Consider the following 16,827-nt stretch of genomic DNA (forward strand, 5'->3'; position numbering starts at 1 on the left):
ATCATCATTACCTGCCAAAAACTTACCTCTAATTCCTTAATTTTCTCTTCGGCTATTCTCTGTTTTTCTAAGAGCTGATTATGAATCACTCCTTTAGACTGAAGGATAAACCTAGAAGTGAAAAAGAAGAGACAGACAACTGTTGGATATTTTTTACATCTGTTGTACTCCTAGCTGCACACTGGGTTAAACTACAGTGACCTCTGCAAAGTATTCATCCTCAACCTGCGCGTTCTGGACAGAGGCAGAAGACATTGCTGTTGCTATGACAGCTCACACAAACCACCGGGCTGGACTCAAAGGCTTGCTCACTAATCTCATCCATGATTTGGGAGGAAGAAAACGGATGCACACAGATCTCCCTGTATCATTCAGCGATTTCTAACATTTCAGAATGATTTGAAAACAGTTCTTGCATACAGCTAGCAAGGGGAGTCCATCATGACGTTCCCTACAAAGGGATATAAAGCAGTTGGTGGCATATAGTCAAGGAAGCCTCTTTCAACAGGTAAAAACCATCCATTACCATTTTAGTGATCACAAGCTAAACAAACCTGCACAATAAAAACAAAGCTTTCTACAGAGAAAGGCTGAGAGAGTTGGGGTTGTTCAGCCTGGAGAAGAGTAGGCTCCAGGGAGACCTCACTGCAGCCTTTCAATATATAAACGGGGCTTATAAGACAGACAGAGAGACTTTTTACCAGGGCGTGTAGTGACAGGACAAGGGGCAACAGTTTTAAACTGCAAGAGGGCAGCGTTCAATCGGACATAAGGAAGAAATGTTTTACGCTGAGGGTGGTGAGACATTGGGACAGGTTGCCCAGAGGACCTGTGGATGCTCCACCCTTGGAATTGTTCAAGGTCAGGTTGGATGGGGCTCTGAGCAACCTCATCTAGTGGAAGATGTTCCTGCCCATGGTAGGGGGTTGGACTGGCTGGTGTGTGAAGGTCCCTTCCAACGCAAACCCTTCTGTGATCTGATGATACAGAGTCAGGTGCTTCCACCAGAAACACAGAACCATGGTACACCTGTCTTTACTTCAGCTTTCACAGCTCCCGCTGCTCAGGGCTTGGCTCTAACACACATTCTCACTGACCTCCAAATTCCCATGCTTTCTACGTTCAGAGGGTTTTTCTGTGGGGTGGGAAGTGGTCATTTTTAACTGAAATTGCAGCTATGGGTTTCCACTTGTTCTGTTTTTTAATTGCCAAAGGGATTTGAAAGATGCATCCATAACACCTCAGTCACAGCAATCCTGCTCTCCAGCATGCAAAAAGCTGCCTGACTTGCTCAGAAGAGGCTCTGAAGGAGCACCAGCATCCAAAGCAGCTCTCCAGCACATGGCACTAGCATCCCACAAAGAGGTAAATGACAACTAAGTTCAAATGAATTTTAGGAACCCTCCGTGGTTGTTTTTCATCCTTCCAGACATAAAGAATGTACAAGCCGCAGATTCGCCCCTTCCTTACTTAGAAAGTCCCCCAGAGGATTTAGAAGGAGCCTCCACGGGTCATACCAATGAGGTCAAGGTCTCCCTCCAGCACCAACTAGGGTCAATGTCATCCTGCCAGGTGACAAGAGCTCATGCTTGAACAGTTAAAATGAGTAGCTTTAGACACGGGAGAATCAGAACGCATTCCCCGTCTGCTATAGAAAAATCTGAAATCAGTTTGTAGTGCCATCTCCCATGACAAATGACATTATTAATGTGTTTGCTCAGGGCCTGGTAAACACAAATGTGGATCTCCTGATTGGCTTGAAACCCAGCATACTCTGCATCAGCAACACAACAGCCAAAAGGAAAACTACCTGCCACATGCATTCCTGAAATGCATGGGAGCAGAACTGTGGTTAATTATAACAGGTTTCCGATTAAAATTCTCTTTGGTGCCACTATTAACTGCACTTGGCAATCGCTTCCTCCTTCTTCTCCCACTTCTCTCCCTCGTTCCGCTTCACCTCCTCTTTTCTACAGTAACTTCCGCTGTATCTTTTACGTTACAATTTTCTCAAATCTCTCCTCGTTTCTTCCCAGCCCCAACTCATGCTTATTACTGGTGTCATCTTTGTCCTATATCTGCTCCTCTTGTTTACAACACAGCTTACTCATACTCTCTTTGTCCCCTCAATCCTCCCTTTCCATTAGGTACCCCCACAATCCATTTTCACACAGTAGTAACGTTTCCAGGTCCCAGCACACACGAGCCTGCTGAAATAAAATGCGGGTTTTGCTCAGTCTTGTGAAAATCAAGTCCATGACCACTCTTCCAGGAAAGAGAAGTTATTTACATTGCTATTAGATGCAGAGCCTGGATCCAGCCAGAGAGGAGCTACTTTTCAGGACCAGCAATCACATCATTCTGATGCTGTTACCTTGAACCTGCAATGCCAGAAGAAACAAACATTAGCCTTCACACACATGCACCCTGTAGATTTTGGGGTGAAGACTAAAATTTTGCCTTGCTTCTGCAGTAGCTCCCATTAGTGGAAAATGAAAGCTGCAAGATGCCCTCAGTAAAAAAAGCCATCAGTCCTTTCCCACGTCACAGCTTCCCCAAGCCTGTGTGCGTATATGAACATTTCCTTAACTACTTCCTTCTTTTGTGGGGGCAGCAAAGAAGAGCAGAACACCTTCTCATTTGCTTCCCCAAATTGGATAGCAATATCAATCATTTTGGTTTCACTGATGCCCCTGGTCTAAGAAACAAAGTTAAATACCAACACAGCTTGATCAATTTTCCCCATGCTGTAGCTGGGAAGGTCCCTGCTGGGCTACAGGCACTGAGCAATCCCAGCTGGCCGAGAACCGCTACGGGCACTAAAACCTTTGAACAAACAAGCAACTGACTTCATTTCTATTCTGCAAATGTCAACAGCAGTCATCAGGGAAAATATCCTCCCTCCCACTCTTCTGCAATGCTCTGGCAGACATGCGACAGCAAATTAAAATTGGATGGCCAAAGTTAGCGCTGACGAGACTTATGTGGGCAGATGGGCACAAATACAACCACACCAATTTTATTTGCCACAAAACAGTGGGCTGGAACCTGTGCCCATTCACACGCTGGCTCAGAAGCAGATCAAATGCCCCTGACTTGGCCAGCAACATCCCTGAGATGGTCTTCACCAGTACCAGCTTCAAGCCACCCATTTCAATTCCCTGCAGCAAGACCATTGAGCCCTCAGCCTAAAGTGCACAGGTGCTGCCACGTAAGCTGTCAAAGGCCAGCTTTTTTAAAGTTGAAGCTATAAATCCACATCCACAGTTAACTATTTAAATCTGTGGCTTCACTTCCCAACATAAGGAGGACTCAAAAAACGCAGCTTCTAGCTTGGGATACGCACATTATGGAGATCTAGGCCAAAGTTTTTACCTAAGGAAATAATGTGGTTTATAACAGCACTTGGAAAAAGCAGAAGCTTGCTCTGCTTATTAGGTAAGAGGTGCTGCAGGGCACTTGTTATAAAACAAAGTTTAAATTTAATCTGGATTTCATTCTTCCAATTACCCTAGGTAAAACATCAACTTGATGATTTTTTTTTTTCTCACCAAGCTGGAGAAATAGGGCAGTGTCATTCTGCTGCCTGGTTTTAGTTAAATGTTTTATTTATGAATTTTTAAGCTCATAAAAGAACCATGGGAGGTTCTGAGGACTTAGTTCTTCCCTGAGTGAGTTTGTGAACAAGCCTTTCAAACACATGAACTTCATTCACCGCCTGGAGGTACACCACCAGCTGAAAACTGGCCCCACATTAGAGTCACCGCATCACAGAGATGAGGAGCCACTTTCTGCTCTGTGACTCTGGGCTTGGCAGATGACATGACTAACACCAACCCCTTGGCGCAGATCAGCACCAAAGAGCTACCTCCACAGGTAGCTCTGCCAGAGTCCACCACAGGAAGCTCCAAGCTCTGAGAGTTTGTATGTTGAACTGAGATGGCTTTTAAGTATTGATAGTCCACAGAAGACAAGTAGCAAACCAAATCCTCTTCCAGAAGAGTGAGCTCACTTGTGTCCGCCTTCTGTCAGTGAGACGTCACAGCACACACTAACAGATCTGTCAAACATGACACCTACACTATCAAACATGAAACAGTGATTCAGAAAAACGTTCAGCACCACAGTGGCAATCACAAAGCTTAGTAAGAATCACCTCCTCACACAGGAACTTTTTCACTGTTGTTAAATAACACCAGAAATATCTGGGTCAGAAAAGACAAGTTCACCACATCTCAGTTGGCCACCCATTTCAAAGGCAATGTCTAGTAAAAACAGACCAGGATTTGCCCTATTCCAGATACTTAGCAATTTTTCCAATTTCTATAGATAAAGGTAAAAACTCAAAACAAAACAAAGAAAATTAGAAAAGAAAGCTACAGAGGAGTGGGGTCCTCGAGGACAGCAATACTCGGCCAAACCTGGGCTGCCAACAAAAGCAGCTCTATTATAGAGCTTATAGTGTTTGCAAGTCAGCTGTACCTACATGCTCCGGTCTCCTGGTGACTGCTGGTTCTCAAGTACAATACAAGGAACAAAAATAGAGCACAAGGGAACTGAAAGAGAAACCTCACTCTAAATATTCCCACTTGTTTCTATTTTGCTCCCTCTGCTAGCTCCACATTGGGATTTTTGTTTCCCTAAGGCAGAGAAAGTGGTTTATATACTCTGAGACTCATTTCTTATTTCCTTCTGAATGGATCTCTTACCCCTTCCCAACTATAAATTTCTAGATATCGTGCCCATTTGTTCCGTGTTTATACAGCACTCCCTTATGCCCTGGTCAAAATGGTCTTCAGGCTCTAGTTAGGCTGGTCAGCAATGCTGTCAGCTTCATCATCTGTCTGGGCCTGTGTGTCACACGTACACACCCACAAAGTGATGTTCATACAGTGTAAGTAATTCCATAACTCAGTCTGTTTACACCAAAATGTACTGTTTACTTGTGTTTAAGACATAATATTAGATACTGAAAGATTTGTCTCTTAATGAATGAGGTTATGGAGATGTTTGTTCAGCACATGCTGCATTATGACATACAAGTCATTAAAGTTATTAAAGGTGGAGTACCAATGATACTCATAGTTAAGGTTTTCCATTAAGAACCCCTGTTTTCAATTACTTGCAACTGCAACCAACTTCAACCTTTACAACTGAAGCTTTCGGTGGCAGGCATCTGTCCCAGACGTGAGCACTTTCTCCTCTTCCCATTCTGGTTCAGGAACACGGTTCAGGTGTTTTTCCTGCACAGCTTGCTGATGCAAGAGGCTGTTCATGTTAAAGTATTAAAACCAGGAAGGAAGGAGCCACAAAGCAGGCCACAGGACTCCCTCCTGCCAGTCTGCAAAGCAACTCTTCCCACTTGGGTCCATGTGGATCACTGCAAGAACCTGCACAGGGTACCAGGGGAAGTCTTAGCTTTTCCCCTGCCCCATGCTGATATACATCCTTCTGCCTAATTTCAGAGACAAGTCTACAGGTAGGAATGCTCCAGTGCTGTTTTGCTAGAATAATGATGAATGACAGTACATTCAGCCTGGCTTCCAGCTCACACGAAGGGTCATTATAATTTCAGCTTTACAGTTCCCATTGCATTTGGGAAACTCTCTACAAAAACTTAGTTAAGATATTGAAAAGAAAAATAACAATTTTGTACAAAGCCATAACATTATTTTAACATGTTTATTGTATTTCTAAAAAAAAACTAACATGCTGTGCTATAACACAGCACAATCATTTACATGGAATATCCTGCTCCTTGAAACAAAGCGTTCATTAGACTACTCCATGAGAAAAGTTGGGTTAAGCCCAGTCATGCCCTTGTCTATTTAAAGATGCTTTTTAATTCTGAACTTGCACTGCTGTTCAAGCTTTGAGCATACTCAGTAGAGGATTACTGCATTTTAAGTACTGTTCAAAGCCAATGGAAGAGAGGCTTCCAACGAGTTGATCCCAAGCAATCTAGCTTGATTGAACAGGAGCTGGCTGTGCACAATTGCAAGCACCCAATAGTCCCCTTCCACCCTCCTAGGGTGTGTTTATGCTTCTGTAAATGATTCCTCATGCAGTTCATAACAGGCACTGCTTATACCCCAGCAAATTCCAGTTTTAGTCATCCTAGATGAATTACCCAGTTCCAAACAAGACAAGGAAGCAATATTAAAAAAAAGGAAAATCATGACTAATTATAGTTTGTGCTGCCACCCTTCGTGTCTAAGGGTTTCACATTTTTCAGTCTCATTTTGAATTTCCCATTCAACAGATCACATGCCTTAACTAGAGCTTGTTCAGAAACAGATGGAGTTGGAACAGATGAGTTGAAGCTTTTCCTATGCTTGCTTTTATTTTAGCGGTCAGTAGTCTCATTGGGTCACTCTCAATATAGCTAAACCAAACTATTTCGCCCTCCCCCCCGCAAAGCAGCACATACCTTAAAGCAAAACAAATCCTGCAGCTTATATTGGGAGGATTATATATGAATACGTTCCAGGAGCAGTAGTTTATATTTCACTTGTCATTTTACTACTGCACTCAGAGAAGTGGATATGCACCAGGAGCTGTTTGGGAAAGAGACACGGGTTGAAGCATGCTGGCAGCATTTCTGGTGGGCAGCAGAACCTGTGCAAACTCAGCCTGACAGCACTGGAGCACGCACAGAGACCAGGATTAGTGGCACTGGAAGCAGTCCAAACCGAGTCTTATGTAGGCCACAACAAGGGTAACTTTTACTCAGATGAGCATTTGTAAGCCATAAACCTATTTACTCTAAGGAGCTAAAGGAAGAGAACAAAAAGTGCCACACCGTTTGCTTCCTCAAACCTCTCCACGGACTGGCCCAACACGTCTATCCTGCCCTGCTGAGGGGCAATGGGGTTTGTTCCGCACTTTAGGCCATGTTTACATTGAGTTTTCACTTTTTTTTTTTTTTTGATCTGTCAATAGCTACAGCATATTACATTACCTCAAGCCAAGATAGTAACACAGCTTGCAAACAGCAGCTTCTGCATTGCCAGACACTTAACTAGACGGTAGATTTATACCATTGTTCATGCTTGGCTCTTTAAAAAAAGAAAGCAGGAATATACCTCTAAGTGTGTATTAAATATAGCACAACCCAAAATAATAAAAATAGTACTGTGGTCTGCTTTTAAAGAACATCATCAATTCTTTTTGAAGGCTCAATCAACATAAATGGAAATTAAAAAAAAAAAAAAAAAAAGAGAGAAAGCAAATGCCTCCACTCTATCATACAGGAATTAATAACATTTGAGATTCAAACCATGTGCAGAAAACAGTGCAAACATGACTGCAGTTCATGGAGGTGAAATCTCCATGAGTAGTTTTTCCTCACTATATCCCTGGTTTAGTGGTTTTATCTTCTAATTTTGTTTTAATGTAATTTTTGGTATGTAGCAATGATGACCTGTAGCTTGTTTAAGCAAAGGAAACTCAAATGACTACAGCATGCCAACTAGCAGATGCACTTCGAATAGATTTTTTGCAGTCTAGATTGTACCATATTTGAAAGTTGCAAGGAGCATAAAACAGAAACAATTCTTCCGATAACGTGAAGTCAAGATTCATTTCTAAAGTCTCCTGTATTTTTGAGAATTCCCCACAAATTCCTAAGGAAGGATATTACAAAAAAACAAAACAAAACAAAACAAAAAACAAACAAACAAAAAAAAACCCAACCCACACAAAACCACAAAACCACAAAACCACAAAAACCAAACCAAAACCAAACCCACAACATCAAATGAACACACGTCTAGGAAAACACAAACAAGCAAATGTTGGTGTAAACACCCTGGTCAACCAATCCTAAAGCAATTTCTACTTTAAAAAGTTTTTTTTGTATTGGTAAATCTTCTGTGATCAGAAAGGTGAACTTTGCAGTAGTAAATGAAGTGACATGGAGATACTGCTATACTCTGACAGGCAAACTTACGTTTACCCTTCTCAGCAGCAGCCCTTCACTAATAACCTATACAGGAAAACTAGCAAAATCAGGATACATCTCTTTTTAAAAGCAAATCCATTCACAGTTGCAAGAAAAAAAAAAAATGCTTTGTGCCTTGCCCAAGAAGAAACCTTTGAAATGCTAAGTGAGGAGGAAGACCCAACTATAGGCTTGTGGCTGTTAAATAGCACAGCCTTGGCTTTGGCATATCGCAAATCCTGCTACAACAAAGCATCAAAGAACGCAATACAGCAAACATCACAGAAGTGGATGTAAAGATAACCGAGTCAAAAGAATTCAAGTATAACACTAATACAGAGATATTTCTGGATGCTAGAGTTAAATTAGCTAGCACTAAAACAATCACACTGTTGTTTCCTAATCAGTAAGAACAAACTTTTTAGAATCAGCATTTGTGGACTGAGAAGGCTGGATGTTGTTTTGGAAAACCATTTCTTCTCAGAAAGCCTGGTTTTTGTTTTTTTTTTTAAACTGGCTGAAAAATTCTGTTCATTCAGCAAATAGTTTTGGAGAAAACAAAAATAAAAATTCAAGACAGCAGTTGTAGCATTCCTGAGTTCAGCTCTTTGGTTCTTGCGTCTCTGTATTAAACTTGTGTAAAATAGCGATCTCATCCCACAGGATTGGTTTTCTCATATTTTACTTCAGTGTTTTAATGCAGGGGTTGCAAATTAAACCCTCCTTCTTTCAAGCTTTGAACAGGCAGCTACGTCAGAGGATGCCGAGACCTAGATTTCTCATTTGTATTAAGGCTGTTCCACATAAAATTTATATATTATGTTGACACACACATACCAGACCAGAGACTGACTCTGGGCATCTCCATCCAACAGTTGTGGGCCCTCAGTCCTGGGTACCTTATCACACCCTGCTCCGCTGGCTAGATATCCACTGACGCTACACCTGGAAGGACATCCCCAAGCAAGACAGGGATACAACAGGGACTCTCCCAATACTTCTTTGGTCCAGTGACTTGGCCATTCTCCTCTGCCACAGGAAAGCCAAATTTAAGTGCCTGTGGCAAACCAGAAAAACAACCCTATATTCCGAAAGAAGTGCTCTAAGCACTCAGTATTTCCTGAGGGACTCTAACCCTCGATTCCAACATTCCTTTAGGAAGTGGGGAAAAAGACTCAAAATACAGTACTTTAAATCCACTAAATATTAAAATAAATGGAAGTTCCTTGCTGTTTCAGAATATCAGAGTGACATTTTAAGTGCTTGGAGAACTTCAGAAATAAGACAGTCATGTTCTATAATTTTTTTGCAAAGTCATTTGGCACAGCAAGCCACAAAAGCAGGAGCAGTTGGGTTGCATTTGCAACAGACCCCAGATTTCCTCTTTCTGGAGGAAGGGACAAAATGAAGGTGCCTTACTCGCCCTCGCTCCCCACAACAGTCTGACCTCCAAACTGCTGCCTTGCAAGTGCAAGACTTCTTGAAGGCTCTGGCATTTACGTGACAGCACATTGCCTCTGGATCACAGTAGATCAAACTGTCTCTTCTAGCAACAATGGCAGTCTGCATGAGTAGTTTGTCTCTGTTCTGACCCTTATCTTCTCAGTTTCAATTTCATCTCCTTTACGTTTACTCAGGTAGCTTCTTCCTCTGTTTTGTCTAGATAACAGGCAGGGAAAAAGTTAGGGATAAAGAAAAGATGAATGGAACAGATTTGTTTGAACGTCATACTCCTAGTCTCAACAAAAAAAAAAAATGTTCCTAAAGAGTTAAATGTCTCCAGGCAAGGGAGACAAGCATCAAGTAAAAGCTACATCACTGATCTTCTATCACAATGTGCATGCAGTAGGTGGGGGGACTATAACCACCAGGTTTATTTCAAGTACCTTCGGCTGGGGCTGCACGGCTAGAAGGCGCGTCCCCTGGGTGGTGGATAGGGGATCCCTCTCTGGAGGGTGCACTGGATAAAATTGAAGAAGGTGCCGCGAACCAACGCAGCCTAAGGGAAGGCCACCCTGACAGAAAAACCACTGGCCCTCCAAGTCATGGGGGTTGGGCAGGAGGCCAACTACCTCCTCCCGGAAAAAAAAAAAATAAAAAGTTGCAGAAACGACGAGCATCAGAAATGGCGGGGACGGAGAAAATCAGTAACGAAGTGAGGAGGAAGAGATGGAACTGGATCAGTCATGTCCTGAGGAAAAAAACGACAGAAGACTGCGCTGTGGCCCTTGGGTGGACTCCAGAGGGAAGAAGAAAGCGGGGTCGCCCAAAAACAACCTGGCGTCGGATGGTGGAGGTTGAGAGGAATGGTGCAGGTTGGAACTCTTGGGAAGCGGCACGGCATGCAGCCGCAGACCGATCGAAGTGGAAGAACAATGTTCGCGCCTTGTGTGCCTCCTGGCACTGAGAGAATTCAGTTCAGTTCAGTTATTTCAAGTAGGGCTAAGTAAAACACCTTTTTAAATAGCTGTTACTTTTATTGTAAGACCCTTTTTTCTGCTGCTTATACATTTGACAAACACTGACTTATCAGATGTGTCCATTCTACAACAGTTCTCTGTCTAAAGCTAATGTTTTAAAGAAATGCAGCTGTTTCCTAGAACTGGTCAGATATACATCTTGCATGCAAGCCATGGAAATCTTTTCTTCTCTGAAGTTTCAGTATTGCATGGAGAAATTATGTAGAGCAGCAGGGCAAGAGAGCTATAACTGGACCAAGATATCCAGGAGATTACAAATGAGCAGCCCAGGGCAGCAGGAATAAGATCAAGAACTAAGTGGGGGAAGGGCAGGGGGAGCATGTTTGAGAAATCAGAAGATGTCAAGTTGGAAAAGGAGCCTGTGCCCAAGAGAACAAGCTCCCTTTCTGATCTGGAACAGAATCCAGGAGTCCAGACTTCCAGTATCCCAGTATTGCCAGCAGTTAACCATGAAGCCCACTGACCAGCTGTGCTCCTCTCACACTCCTGATCATCCAGGAAGAGGATGGCAACCAACTGCTGCCCCTTACTTCACTGCTCAAGTCAAAGGCCCCTATACAGACTACTGCTGCATTACCCCTGTGTGCGTTGTTTTGATTTTTGCTTTCTGCGACAGCTCTCTAAAAAGATCTTGCAAACTTTCAGAGGCCCATTCACACATAACACTGTGAAGAACACTGTTCAGGCTGCAACAAAAGTGAGCAGTTTAAAATAAAAAAAAAAAGAAATAAAAACCAACTGGGTGATGAAAAACCTTATGGCTTATGCACACATGTCACGCTACGTAGCCTTTGATTCCTCATGCACATTCCTCATCTCCCAACACCCCTGTCTTGTTCAACGTACAGCATAAACAGTGGTGAAGTAGCAAGCAGCTGGACACAAATTTTGTTTTCTTTGCAGTTCAGTGCCTGATTGTACTTACTAGATACACCAGACTTATTGTGGAAAATAAAATCTTCCCTTTTTCAATAGCTAGATAGAGGAGCTTCAAGTTTATGAACTACATATTGCCCAGAGGCTGATAGCAACATGCTTGTCTCTGGGATTCATTTCAGTATTGCAGCACCTGTCAGCTTCTCAGCAGCTGGGCTTCAGCACTGAACTCTGCACAAAGCCTTACCCAAAGAGATGGGCAACAGAGATCCCACTTGGATTTCACAGACCAGCCTATAGTTAGTAACTGAACCATAAAGATTAAGCCTTGCGCGTCCTTCAGTTCTTCGTGAGTTTTTTGAAATGTGAGCGGGAAGCACAGAACAGCTACCATATTCTGCAGTGATCTGTGCTAGTAGAATAGAACACCAATCTCATACACACACAAAAAGTAAAAATGCAGCTACTGCAGCTGTATCGAGCAATGTGCCGTAGTGGCTGCTGTCTTCAGGGGTTCAGGAAAGAGCTTACAATGATTTATGATGTCTCATTTTCAAACAAAACCAAGAATCACAGTAAAAGCTGGAATGCATTTAAATCCCAGGAACAATCATGAACATTTAATCCTCTCTCAGGTTTCACTTGTGTGTGGTTCAGCCACCAAAAATCTGAAACACTCTTAAAAAAAGTCAAAATCATATAATTACAGCTGTCCCCATAAAATATTATACTTGCACAAAATCATTTTACAGGGACAGCTGTAATAATATAATATACTTGCAGAAAACCTTGAACATAAAGTTGTGCTGCAGTATTTGCTCAATTTTTACTTTCTTATATTTTATTTCTGTAAGTGTTCTTCCATTTCTTGTAGAAGTAAACTGATGATAAAGCAATATCAAACCAAAACTGACTATCTATTTTGGCATGGCATAAAAAACTGCAGCGCTCTCCTCACTATGCCTAGCAAAAGTGCCTGACATTTTTCTTCTGTAAATAAGGATCTTGTCCAGGTTATGGGTTAAAAGAATGTAAAGGGAAAGGTCTGAAATATTCAGACAGAATTCTGGAGCTTAAACTTTCAACATAGTTCTCAAAGCAATATGATGATATCAGTTCACAAATAGCTTAAGTAGAAGTCCAGCATAGCGGTAGCTGTCTTAGGCTACGTAACAGGCCTTTCAAAAGAGTATGAAGTAACAGAATTGAAATGTATTTGGCAAGATGCCACCACTCAGATGATATCCCAGCCTCACGGATATGTACAGTACACAGCAATTCATCATCTCATACTATGTGGCACTGACATTTCTTGTGTCAAACCAAAAATAGCTACAGCAAAAGTAAATTGAGGCCCACATGTGGCCAGTAAGGCCTCCATATGTTACATACACTATAATATTAAAAAAAAAAAAAAAAAAAAAGAGAGAGACCAAGTTGAGGAACAACAAATGGACTTCCACATTCACCAGTGGTGCAGGGAAAGCCTCTCGGAAAGGAAGGAGGCTCATGATAGGGGTTCAAGGAACAAAAACCACACAGCTGCTTTCTAAGTAGTGCAGAAGTGAGTACCCGATTAGGCAGACTTCCTCCCAGGATGCAGCACGTCACCACAGTTCCTCAAGCCTTCAAATTCCACGAAGACCTGGAGTATCTTATCCTACGGAAGTGTACGTACTAGTCCCCTGCACACACCCCAAACCACCAAAGCTGGAATAAAAACCAGAGAAACTCTGTCAGAAGCCAGATTCTAAGTAGCAGCTTAAATGGGTTAAAGAAGGGGGGGGGGGGGGGGGGGGAGGGGAGTTGAGCACAGGAACAGAAGCACAAAACTTACTTACTTCAAAGAATTTAGCTATTCAAGCAAGCTGTCAGAAGAGCATCGATAATCAGAGTTAACACTGATGCAGACCTCCACCCTTCCTGGATAACTGAAACCCACTAGAGCTCCAACATTTGCATGCTAGACTATGCAAAAGAAATTGAGACATCATAAATACCCCTTTGGTGGCTGAACTCCCACATCTGTGCAAGCCAATGAAGCCAACAAATTAAAAAATCTGCAATTCTGCTTCACAGAACATGGCTTGTATGCCTGCTCTGCTAAAAGCCCAGATTTCAGCAATAAATTCTCTACTAGGGGTTGGAGTGGGCTCCAGGAAGAGAGTCCTTGGTGAGTGTTCTCCACACTAGAGAGTGACACAGATCATACCAGAGCATTACTGCCAATTGGCAAGGCAGCCTTCAGCCCCACAGCCAGAAAATGGCAGAGCTCACAGAAATACTGTATCAAGTTAAGGCAGGAGGGGAAAAAAAAATGAGTGAATGAGTAGTGTCCAGAAGAAGAGCACTCTCTAGATCTATATTTGCATAATGACTAGTACAACAAAGCCCATTAGAGTTCAGCTTTTAAATACTATCATAATGCAAAAACTTTTTTGATGGTGCCTCTGCCATCTCTGAGGAGCAAGAGCTGCCTGCCATGCCTAAGCCACCCTGTCTAGTCACGGAAAGGTAAGCAAAAGAAGACTCCCCAGAAGACTGTCACTCCCACAGCTGCTGCACGCAAAGAAAGCATAGATGGTTTAGGACACAAAGAAGGTAAGCATCTCTAACTCCTAAGTGGGAGGCAGTAGCAGAAAGCAGGACAATGCATTTCAGCCAGCGCCGAAACACCATCTGCTACCCACATCTGACTCACAAGAAAGGTTACTTTATGATAAAGACCAATACACTCACATTTTTAAGGTGTCTTGAGGGAATTCTCCATATAGGAGAAGTATTCTGTACTTTTGGATTTTAAAAAAGCTTTAAAAAAAAATTGTTGACTCCAGAATTATCTTCTACTCTTGGTCTGTCTGGTCTGTGACAATAAGAAACAGAAAAAACCTTTAGGAGTTGTCTCATGACTACTCCAAACACAGGCATTTGCTACACCTACAGCGTGCCCGGGTCAAGTCACCTCTTGCAAGAGACCAAAATCTGTCTCCTTTTAAGGTACCAGTCATGAGCATCCCCACACAAACCCAACATTTAATTCACTTATATGGAAAACTTTATTTACTGGGAACCAAGAAAGGGACTCTGTCATGCTGAACACCTCCGTTAGCCTGGGTACAACTTCATGTGAAAACTCACAACAAAGGGCAAACTACACACTGTACCTGGCTTCCCAGTCCTGCCACCTCCCTAAAACTCGATCTGGGGATTGCACAGTCTGATGGATCAGGGCACTTGTAGTCTGACCTGGCTCACCACTCGGCCCTGTGATCATCCACTTCAACAAGGATAAGGTGGGGTATACACAGGGTGGGGAAGAGGTCGATACAATGACCCCTTTTGGCAGCAGTCAGAACAGTTTCAGTGTTTTGCAAAACCACATCCCAAGCTAAGCAGAGTCATCACTGTTACTCAACTCAGAAGAAACACAAGAGAAAAATCATAGTACTCTCACATCAGAAACACAGAAATGTAGTGTGATATTTATCAAGTAAGCATGTGTTTCAGATTTGAAACCACTTTGTATGCTCTTCTATCAGAGGCTGCTGAAGTGAAACAGAAGTGTGTTGTGGAAGTTAATCAAAACACATTACTTCTGGTTTAAGGTGTTTCTTTTAACAACCATTCAACACATGGAAGCACATCTTTATGAGTGCACTGGGACTACCCATATGAGCATTATGCTCACTTTCAAGGGTTTAAAAAATACAGGCAAAACCCATTAGATCCATTGCCCAGCATGATACTGCAAAGGTCATTTCTGTAGAACATTTGTGCAAGCAAAGCCCTGAGCATGTGAACTGTGCACAGGGGTTTTTCAAGGAGACTGATGTAAACTACACTGGAAATGATTGAACCTAGACAGATTTGTGAGAGTGTTCTCACAAATGCTGTCTGTCATTAGAATGCTGCTCTGCTAGTCCAGTTTACAAACCTCTTAGAGGTGCCAGAAGAGACCCGCACAGCCAGGAGTAGAGCCAGCAAGCAAAACCACACAAAACCAATAACATTTATAACTGTCCTTCAAGGCAGCCAGTAGCTAACACCAAGAGATAAAACCCAGTAAGTCTCACCGCATTCCTAGGCAGACTACTAGAATTAAAAATGAAAGACAATAAGAAAAATGAAACAAAGATGCTGAGAGAAAGCTAGCATGTTCTTTGTAAAGGGAAAAGCCTCCTGCCCAGGGCAGCAGCCTAGAGGCCTCCCACACACGAAGGGTGGGGGCGTCTCCCTGCGCACAGGGCCACAATCACTACCCCGCTCCACTACAGAAGCTAGGTACGCCCAAGCAGGGAGCCAGGCAGCCGCTCTCGGCACAGCAAGGAAGCCCCCGCCATCCACCACAGGCCGAGCAGGTACTCACATTCTCCCCACACCCTCGTACATGCGGGTCTCGTCCACGAGCATCATAACCTCCGTGTCAGTGAGATGGGCGTGCTTCTTCGTCTTGCTAAGCTGCTCGATCTGGATGTCGGCCAGCTTCACCTTCTGCTGCGTGTCTATCACCTTGGCCTGCAGCTCGGTGAAGGCCTGGGGGAGGGAGAGCAGCGGCCATGAGGGGCGGCCCTGACAGGCCTCGGCCCGCCAGCCCCGCGCTGCTGAGGCCGGACGACAGGGACCGAACCGGCCCCAGGCTGCAGGGAAGGAGGGGACCGGGCTGGCGCTGTCCGGGACACGAGGGGGAAACACGCTGCCCGCCGCGGAGGAACTCCTACCTTCTTCAGCTCCAGGTCCACGGGCGCCGCCATCTTGTCTCCGCACGGCGCCTGCGCGGTGGGGGAGCGCCCGTACCGCGTCCTGCTGCGCATGCGCGGGGGCGGGGCGCGGCGGGGGTTGCGGGGTTGCTCGCGGGGGCGGGGCCGTCCCGCCGGGCCCCCTCCCCAGGTGGGGCCCCCTCCCCGGGCCGCGCCGCGCCGCGCCGTCCCGTCCCCTCATGGGGGCGAGGACACCCGCTTGGGATGTGGGGATGAGGCCTCCCCGCCGGGTCGGTCCTGCGTGGGTGTCCCTGGCCCGGCCACCTCAGCGGGAGGTGCGGGCCGCGCTGGCGGGGCGAGGCGTGGCCGCTGTGAGCGGGGCGCGCCGGGGGCGAAGCCAGGGGAGAGCCCAGCGGGCCCGGGTGCAGCTCGGTCCCCTGGGCAGCCCTGAGGTGCTGCCGGCGGCTCCCAGCCGTGGGACGAGGCGCTCGCCCCGCTCTGCTGCCCGCTCCCCCCGGTGGCTGCCGCAGCCCGGCCGGCCCTGCCTGAGCCGCTGGAGCTCTGCCAGGGCCTGGGAGCCCGGCAGCCACCCCTGCCGCTTCCCTGCCAGCCGCCAGCACTGACACGGGGGCCCCGGCCGGCCCCAGGAGAGGGTCCCACAGTTGCCGGAGAGGGAGCACCACGGACAGACCAAAAAGCAGTAACAGGTGCTAAAAGCAGAACCAGAATGGTGCTTCGTTAGTAACACCCGGCGGACAAATGCAGCCTCATCCTCCAGACCCCCCGAGATGCTGGGGCCGGGGGTGCTGGACATCTCGGATCCAGTGAAACA

The 16,827-nt window shown here is 44.9% G+C and overlaps 1 protein-coding gene across 2 annotated transcripts in view; it reads right to left on the minus strand.

The window, feature by feature from the left end:
* Positions 1 to 16,109, minus strand: part of PFDN1 (prefoldin subunit 1) — a gene marked incomplete at its 5' end in the record, with an annotated part of 33,342 nt that extends 17,233 nt beyond the window's left edge. Inside the window, 3 exons of one of the 2 annotated variants that reach the window (XM_082323791.1) lie at positions 27 to 111; positions 15,665 to 15,831; positions 16,017 to 16,109. In XM_082323791.1, coding sequence (XP_082179917.1) covers positions 27 to 111; positions 15,665 to 15,831; positions 16,017 to 16,109 — 345 coding nt within the window. The remainder of the gene's footprint in view (positions 1 to 26; positions 112 to 15,664; positions 15,832 to 16,016) is intronic. The other variant, XM_082323790.1, reaches the window with a different exon arrangement.
* Between the last annotated feature and the right edge of the window lie 718 nt (positions 16,110 to 16,827).

Source organism: Platalea leucorodia (genome assembly GCF_965183815.1).
Source record: "Platalea leucorodia genome assembly, chromosome: 11".
Taxonomy (NCBI): Eukaryota; Metazoa; Chordata; class Aves; order Pelecaniformes; family Threskiornithidae; genus Platalea; species Platalea leucorodia.